Source organism: Rhamphochromis longiceps, linkage group LG6, assembly GCF_057381845.1.
Source record: "Rhamphochromis longiceps isolate RC_006_pf linkage group LG6, R_longiceps_female_GT1.1, whole genome shotgun sequence".
NCBI classification, from domain to species: domain Eukaryota; kingdom Metazoa; phylum Chordata; class Actinopteri; order Cichliformes; family Cichlidae; genus Rhamphochromis; species Rhamphochromis longiceps.
Window position 1 is genome coordinate 6,716,684 of NC_140562.1, and position 9,555 is coordinate 6,726,238.

The 9,555-nt window shown below is 39.2% G+C and overlaps 1 protein-coding gene across 3 annotated transcripts in view; it reads left to right on the plus strand.

Moving 5' to 3' along the window:
• Window positions 1–2,525: 2,525 nt before the first annotated feature.
• Window positions 2,526–9,555, plus strand: part of usp34 (ubiquitin specific peptidase 34) — a 55,538-nt gene continuing 48,508 nt past the window's right edge. For all 3 annotated transcript variants that reach the window (XM_085409070.1, XM_085409071.1, XM_085409072.1), the window contains exon 1: window positions 2,526–2,876. In XM_085409070.1, coding sequence (XP_085265196.1) covers window positions 2,834–2,876 — 43 coding nt within the window. In that variant the 5' untranslated portion in view covers window positions 2,526–2,833. The remainder of the gene's footprint in view (window positions 2,877–9,555) is intronic.

Consider the following 9,555-nt stretch of genomic DNA (forward strand, 5'->3'; position numbering starts at 1 on the left):
TCTTTCTCAGCAGGTGATCCAGGTGATTGATATATGCATTTTTTTTTCTGCCCGTTCTGTTGGTTTTTGTCTTTTGCCCTTCTCCCCCGTCCCTCTTCTCAGCTGTTTCTCTTTCCCTCTTTCTTTCTCCCCCTCATTCCCCCAGTCAAGTCTGTCCCATATTCAGTAAGTGAAAATAAAATAAACAATAAAAGGTGAATCAAATGGACCATTACGGCAAGGCTGGGATGGTCAATTTGGTAAAGTAAATCCGTTGGGCATCTTTCTTTGCCTTTAGACAACAATTCTGATGCAAAAGAGCCAAACGGGACAGGCAACAAAAAACTAAAAAAAACAACACTGAGTCAACTCTGGCATCCTAGCATGACTGGGCCCCACACACGCCTGATCTACATTTTATACAACACGTGGAATGTTATGTTTCCATCCACACATATGATGCCACCAGGCTGCACCTCAAGACTGTCCAGGAGCTCCTCGGGGAGCAGATAGGTGCATTCTCCAATGTTGTCATGGCAGGCATGCAAACTGCAGAGCATTACTTTGAGTTGCTGCAATGAAATTTCTGCAAAATGGACCAGCTACCCACATACTTTTTCACTTTGATTTTGTAGGTGTCTTTGAAGCAGCACTTTGTAGGTTGATCATTTTCATCAAACGATGTAGCATTTTTTTGTTCTTGGTGCATTACTCACTCCATATCAGTGTAGGTATAAAAGACTTTCCAATGAGATCAGATGTGTTTGCTAAGTGCTGCTCTAATATTCATGTTAAATAGTTTGGTCAGCCTATGTACAAGTTTGTACTTTTTTTAAAAGATTTTTTATTGGCAGAGACAGTGATGATAGACAGGAAATTGGGGAGAGAGAGGGGGGAGACATGTATTAAAGGGCCACGGGTCAGACTCAAACCCAGGCCTACTGCATTCCGGCCACATAGCCTTGCTCACCCAAGATCTTTTTTTAAAAAACAAGTTCTCTGTTTCAGGTTGTTTTTTCTTCTACTTTTGGATTTGTATACAGGGGGAAATCCTTATATGTTCATCTAAAATGTACATCTCTGGCTGTAGCAGGTGTTTGGATTGTCAACCAATCAGAGGAAAGTTGGATTAAACGGAGGTGGAAGGAAGAAAACAGCTGCCCCAAGGCCCAGTACAATATAAATAAGGATTATTTTTTTAGCTGTTAATCAATGCAAAGCTACTATAGTAGGGTCGCACATACAAATATATTGCTGGAGATGAGCATAATAGGTTCTGCTATAAAAGTTGTACTGCAAAAGTATCAAGGTTTGGGTTAGCAAGATTATCGCCTTCCTTTTTCCAGCTGCTTCCTTTTGGGGTGGACACAGCTGAGACCAACTAAAATCTCCTTCCATCTCAGCTTATCCCTATAATCCTCTTCTGTCACACCAACCCAGCAAAGACATATGAGGTCCTCCCTCCCCTTTTCCACCTATCTGACAGCTCTGTATTTACTATCTTTTCCCCAAAATATCCACTATCCCAGTTCTGCACATGCTGAAACCATTTCAGCCTTACCTAGTCGGATGGTAAATGGTAAATGGCCTGTATTTGTATAGTGCTTTACTAGTCCCTAAGGACCCCAAAGCACTTTACACATCCAGTCATCCACCCATTCACACACACATTCACACACTGGGGATGACAAGCTACATTGTAGCCACAGCCACACAACTCGACCACCTCCAACTCGGCCTCCTGTCTTTTTGTTGGTACCACTGTCTCGAAACCATACATCATGAAAATGGTTCTTTGTAAACCTGTATATACATATATATTCCATTACAAGTCATGAATGATTGATGATTAATGATTACATTAATCATTTATAATATTTCGGATCCATTTAATGTCATTACAAAGAAAACAACAATAAACATGCTTTTCTGTCAAAAACAAGGATAAAGAGGGTTGCCCAGGTTTTTAAGGTGATTTCATAAACATACATTTAAATGTCAGCGCAGAAAAACCTGTAATATCAGACAATACGTATACAGTAGTATGCACAAATGTAGTAGAATAAATGCACAGAGCACATGTAGACACTGCTCGAACAGTGTGATGTTCTGCTCTTTGAACTGAATACATTAATAATTCAATTCAACTAAAGTAACCAAATGAACTATGAACTAACTAATGAATTAAAAGGTATTTGAATTTTTAAACAGAGGAACTTGTACTTGAGCTGAGGTGACGCAAAAATTTCCCCGTTGTGGGATCAATAAAGTCTTATCTTATCTTATCTTATCTTATCTTATCTTATCTTAACATTTTAATAAATATTTTCCCTAAATTATAACAATATAGAAACACAAAGCGTGTTTGTCTAAAAAGAGGGGCCAACTATTCATATTTTGTGGAAACATGCTGTTTTCACTCCATTTGCCCTTGAGATTGTGATTAGAGGTTGTGAATATTACCTCATTTGAAAGTTATCGCGAGACAGCCGAAGAAAAACGAACTGGCGGTGGAGAGAGGACGTAAAGTCCCGAACGGTCTCCATGCTGTGTCGCCCCCCCCTCCTTTTCCAACATGGCTGCTCTGCCTGCGCTCTCAAGTATCGCACAGATTGGAGACTGACTCGATCTCTTCCTTACAGAGCCTCTTTATTTTTGGTGTACATCAAATTCGTTTGGATGCAAATCCCGTTCTGTACTTCACTGCTCCTCCTGGTTTTATTTAGTGGAATAACCTTCACCAATTACTCCTTCCAGTGGGCCCTTTTATCCTCAAAACAACTAACTGCCAGCCAAAAACTGTTTCCAGTGCAATGGTTTGAGTTGGTGTACTTAGTTTGCCTCTTCATGAACAATGTGTGAAAACTGCGCCGAGCTGGTGGAGGTTTTAAATGAAAGTAAGTAAACAAATCGTGTCATTTACGTAAAGCTGAACTAGCTGCTTGGTGTTAGCATCGCTGTCCACTGAAGCTTGATGGAAGCATGTTAGCTTGTTGGCTAACTAAATGTAACTTTGTATGCTTTCTTGGTTAGCTGTCCTTTACATCCAGCCATAAGACACTGGAAACAATGACATTTCAGCAGCTTATTTTGCAGTAGTATTTTCATGTGAGACAGCATTGCTTTGGTATAAATACAAATGCCATTTTCTCTTTCACATTGGCAGTCAGTTTTGGGCCCGTCAAACACTGCTCACAAAACTCTAGCTTCAAATATCTAATTAATTCAGTCGGATTTCTGCATGACATTACAGCCTTGTGTTAAAATACTTCAAATCTGTTGGACAGGGAGTACATAAGATATTTTGAAAGATGTCGATGTTGTTAAAAAGCGCGTTGCTCGGGTTTGGAAGTTAGCTAGTGCAGCTAGCGAGCAGGCTGACTTTGTTTGATGTGTTTGTCAGGTCAGTCTGCTAGCTGTCCTCTCCGCTGCCACCCATTGTTTTGCAGACGGCCACATTCACAGTTCTGAATGGGCCTGCTTCTCCACAACACGCCCATGGTTAATAGTGCTGACACGAAGAGGAACATGTGTATTTCTTATGTGTGTTTTGGCCAAGTCTATAAAATGTTAGTCTAAGCTAGCCGCAACTAAGCTAGCCCCCCCCCCCCCCAAATTAACGGCTGCATCGAGGCGCATATTTTGGCATATAGCACGCCGTTAATCCTCGGTAGCTTGCTTATTTGTTCTCTACTAATGTTTTTAGCACACTAGCTTAACTTCTTCTTTGTTTTGTTGGTCATTCTTGTCTTGCCACGGAACTCCATGTCACCCTCACGGCTAACGTCAGCTTAAGCAAAGCAAACATAAATACAAGGTTGCTTTTATTGCTAAAAACTTAGCCGTTAATCTAGGCTTGCTAACTGGGCCTTGCTGGACTTTACGGGTGTCCGAAACTCATCGGAAAACGATTTTTAACACAAAGTCGATCATTTTTCAAAGTCTTTACATAAATTGATAGACGGACTGTTAGCGGTTTTCCCTTGTTCCATAAACTTGTCTGTGAATTGAAAGCTCCTGCTGGAGGCTCTGGAGACAGCTCCTTTTACAGACTGACTGCGGCGTGGCGTGCTACATCATATTTAAAATGGAACAGAAGATAATGTAGATAACTTCCTTTTGACAAGCTGTAATCTCTCAAAGAAGAAGACTTTACGGCGTGTGTTTCCAAATATTTAGGGTTTAGCTGTGGAGTGTATTACTCAAAGTGAAAACACTACAGACATGAGTGACAATTGAATGCTGTCATAACAGCCGAATAATAGCCAGGAAAAACTCCTTTTAGGGAGACTTTTAGAAATATACTACAGTACAAATGCACAGGCAGACCTTTAACTGCTTTCATAGAATAGAACAGAGTAAACTTTATTGTGGTTATGCAAGTAAATTTAATATAGACTGGCATCCCGCAAAAGAGAGCCTATCCTATTGGAAAAAACAATAATAAATGAATAATAATAATAGATTATTACTCCAGATTAAGATGAATATATATATGTGTGTGTATATATAGGGTATATAAGGATAGTCCTTAAAGTTCTTGGCAGTGCAAGTTATTGTAGTGTATTGGGGGTTGGCGAAGGCCACAGCTGGTCAGGAAAAAGCTGTTCCTCAGTTTGTTTGTATGGGATATTATTGATCTGCATCGTTTGCCTGGTGGCAAAAGATCAAATAGAGGGTGTGTGAAGTGACTGACATGATGCTTTCAGCCTTCTTCCACAGATGGTTGATGTAAATGTCTTCTGGCTTTGGGAGTTCCAACCCCATCACATGCTTTGCAGTCTTCATTACACTGTGTAGAGGCTTCAGCTTAGCAGCTGTGCAGACTCTGTATCACAGCGTGATCCAGTTTGTAAGGATACTGTCAGTCGTGGTTCTATTGAATGCTAGCCGAAGTTTTTCAGAGAGCTGTGCTTGTTTCAGATATTTTAGGAAAAATAGTCTTTGGACTTTTTTGACCAGGCTTTGGGTTTTGAATGTCCAAGTCAAAGGTTTGGGCAAGTTAAATCCAAGGAACTTCAGTCTCTACTACTTTGCCACATATGTGAAGGGGCAGGTGGGCTATACTTCCTGTTCCTATTCCCAGTCTTCGATCAGTTCATTGGTTTTTATAAGTTTTAAGGACCAGGCTGCTCTTCTCACAGCAGTATGCCAAACGTGCCATTTGAAACCTGTAAGGTGTTTCATTGTCAGTGATCAGACCAAATTGCAAATTTGCATTGATGAGTAGAGGTTGAACAGTTTTGAACTGGGAACATAACCTGAGTTTTGTGTGTTCAGGACGGTGGTTAAAGAGCTGTTTTCAAAGTTGCTGTGGGCGTCTGGTAAAGAAGTCAGATACTTACATATTGAGGAACCAAAGCACATGTTGTTTATTTTGCTGTTAAATGAGGCACTAAAATCCACAAATGGTTTACTCATATAATTGTTAGGTTTCAGCAGTGTATATGTCTATTGGCCACACTAGGACCCCTAAAACAGAGATCTTGCTTTTTTTTTTAGTGTGAAAACTTCAGAGTTGTGGTTTAGTTTAGAGAAGTATAAATAGACTTTTGAAAAGGACAACAGTGATACCAAAATTTACTTTGTGTCTGTGTCTTAGCAGCCTGAAAAATCAGGGCAACAACTAGGTGCATTTTTATTTTTCTAACTTTTGGAAAATGTGAGAATTACATGTAAGCCTGCAGTCTGGGAGCAACATGCTCCATTGGGATCATATGATACCAAGACATCTTAAAGATATGATGGTTCATCATCATTTATGACTTTATATGTTTTTATGGATTTCAAATTCAATTGTGGATTAAATAGGGAGTCGGTGAAGAGAAGGTATTATGTAATCTGTTTCTAGACCCTGTCAGTATTCTGGGGGCTTTAGAACAGCCTGCTAATGTGAAGAAGTCACATGGATTCGTTTTTTAGGATGTTTGTAATTTTAGCAATATTGCAAAAATGAAAGAACACAATGCAATACTAGATATTTCCTTAATGTGCGAGTTAAAGACCAGATACTAGTCAAAGGTTGCATTTTCATTCGATCCCAGAGGTGCTTGCTGGGGTCGAACTATACGCTCTTATACAGCAAAGTGAGAAAAACTGCTCTTTGTGGGCTTGCCTTTGGGGACATTGTTATGTTGAAACAGGAAAGGGCTAAACCCAGACCATTCCCCAAAAGCTGGAAATGCACTATTGTCTTAAAAATGTTACCGTAAAAATACAGATATGACAAATGATTGGAGTCACTACAATTTCTGCATCTCCCTTCACTTCCAGTTTATTCAATCCAATTTTATTTAAAGGTAAATTTTTTAACACAATAGTTTTACAGAGTGCTATATAAGGCAGAAAACACCACACGGTTTAATTAATAAAACAATAAATAGAAGGTAAGAACATATCAGTATTATTCTGATTTAAGAGCCAGAAAAAACACTAAGGCCTAAAACTAGAGACAACAGAAGGATCCAAATTTGTTTTGTATAATGAGAGGTTGCATCACAGCTTGTTTAAAGTAAGCAGGCACAATTCCAGAAGTGAGACTGGTGTTAATAATAGTTTTAATATTTGGCCCAGTAGTTTCCCAGAGCTTTTAAAAAGCAGACTACATCAGTGAGACTGGGACAAGAAGCTGGCTTAAGCTAAGTTATAATTTTCTTTACCAATGAGAGAAACAGGCTCAGACTGCTAAAAGCAGCAGAGCAGCTCACACTTTATGAAGAGTCAAAGCAGAGGAGGAACATATTGGCTCTAATTTGTGCTAGAGCTGGACGATATAAGATTTTTTCATATCACAATATGTTTTTTTCATTTCAGGCGATAACGATATCTATCACGATATAAGCCAAATAACTATATTTGTAAGATTTAAATGTGCCGTTGCTCACAAGTAAAATGTGAAATAATCAGCAGCTTGTTTTTATTTAAATATTTATTTCCCATAATAAGTTCAACAGGGTAGATGTACTTAAGGAACATGAGACTTTTTCAGATAAATAAAGGCAAATATTGCAAACTACACAAAAGGCAGCCGCTAAAGCGTTTAAGTTTCAAAATAGAACAAACGAAACAGACTAAATTGTCAATTCCACTTAGAAACAAAATATTAATTCTAAAAATAAATCTTAGTTTGTTTTACAGAAGAACAGACAAAACTGACTAACTTTTGTCAATATCAAATAAACTGAGAACTAAAAGGAAATTCTCAATCTCTCCTTGTTGTATAGCTGAGCTTTTCAAACAGTTTTAACAGTTACTTTAGTCTGACAAAAGCCGAATGACGAATTAGCGCTTCCAGTCAGATTGAGCTGCACCGCTTTATTGTATTTCCAGACTTGCTTTCGGCACATTTACAGTGCACGCTACTCTGTTTTTGTCAGACTTGAAATAGCCGAAATACCTTCACACTACGGAACTTCTATGGCTCTTCCGTTCGACAATCTCCGGCATTGGAACCATCATCTGTTTTCTCTTCGGTAACCTTCGGTCACGCTCGGTTGATGTTTCTCTAGTCAGCACACTCATTTCCTCCAATACCCGGGCGGCACGGCGGCTGGCTGCTTCCCAAACAAATACACATGTGCGGCTTGGCACTTGTGCTGTACGTAACAAGTCACGTGACGTGACGCTGCGGCTGTGATTGGTTCGGCTCTGCGCTAGTCAATTTGGATTGGCTGTTCTTTTTTGAGGACAGGAGAGATGAGGCCTATCACAATGGTTTAACTTTTCTATCGAGGAAAAGTTATTTCGCAATACATATCGTTATTGTTCTATCGCCCAGCTCTCATTTGTGCAATTTCGTAAACAAAGAAGTTAGATGTTCACACATCTCTTAAGGTTCAATACTAGTGAAAGGAGTGATATTAAGAATTGAAACCATAACCTTATCATAAGAAGAAGTTTGATTATTCTCGAAATATTAAAAAACAAACAAACATCAGCTTTCACAATCTTCTTATAATTACCTTAAAATCTCATCACTCTGCTATGTTCCATGGACATTTAGTACATGTAGGTTTTGCCTGCTGCAGTTGATCCCATTTCTATAATTCACTGTATTGTAGCTTTTAGCTTTGTAATTTAGTATAGAACCTTGTGCTGTTCAGCTAAGATCAGTAAGCTAATGTTATGTTAATGTTGGCAGTGGCTCATAGTTTTAAACTCCAGCTGTGTGTGAATACAATTAGCTGGTGATTTTGTGCAGACTAAAGCTGTGCATTACCAGTGTAGATAAAGTACCTGGCTCTCTGCACCTAAACCACAACGCTACTGTAATACATCACAGTTCTGGATTAAAACGGGCCTTTTCAAGGGTGGCTATGCATGTAAACGTATAGTTAAAGTATTGAGCCTGTTTTACTTGGCTAACAAAGGGTTTTGTGGATTTAACTTCTTTTAAGAAGTCTCACATTTTATTCTTGTATTGAAGTTAAATGAAGGTTAATATTTGCTGTGTGCTGATACGCCATATACTTCCACATGGTTTAAACAGATTACTGCTGATGCTGGCCTTTCACCACTTCACCATGGCAACTGCTGAACTTTTTCTTTGGCTTATTATAGGGAATGGAGAGGGGGGGGAAGAATATTTTACAACCCAGCTGATACACAGTAGTGTGACCATTATGTAGGGGTGAGATGGATGGTTCGCCAGCAGGGTGCTGTCAGCTGTGACAGCTCTGTCAGCTAGACGGGCAGATCCATGTGCTGTGACTGTGGGTGACCTTTGACCTCAGATTTGCATCAATGTGTATGTGTGAGAGAGAAACAGAAACTCTCTTTACTGCACTGATCTTTATTTAACTGATGTTTCTTTACACAACTAATCTGTGTGGTTTCTTAAAAAAATAATTTTTTGGACACTTTGCCTTTTAGATGAAAGCTCTAAGTAGTAATAGTAGTAATGAACAAAATGGTTCAAGAAAGTAGGTAGGAAACTCAACAAAATTGTCTTAATCACGTTGAAGATGCAGAAGGAAGTGTGCTCGTAGTTTGTCCTACCGCCTTGTAGGGCTGTAGGACAAGGCGGCACTTACAGTGTGCGTGATTTGTAGAAGCCACCAGTATTGCTTTTGTTTATCTCTACCTCTCTGTAAAATGGAAAGCAAATGTTTACACCCAAATTCTGAACCACACAAATTCTTAACTCACAGTCATATACTCTAATCTAGGATTGGGCTGTACTGCTAAAGTCATAGTTACATGGTTTATTCCTCTGTATGGCAGTATTGATTAATTTCTAATAGACAAGCAAAGGGTCTGTGACCACAGAGAGCAGTTTTTCAAAAAGAGCATCTGTCTTTTATTGTTGCTAGGTTACCAAAGCATCTTTATCATTGTTGGGATGCTGTATTGGTATGTCGCTGATGGCCAGGGTTAGCTTCTCCATGGTTATTGTTAACAAACTTTATAAGTTTCACTTCGACATTTTGAGTGGTGAGTAGATTGACTAAAGAGGCATTCAGACCCAGGCCAGTGATAATCAACCTCAAAACCAGAGATTGATATGACTACCAATGAAGGCTGTGCGCTGACAGGACTGTAAATACCAAGAGTCATAGGATGGAGAGATGGTGATGC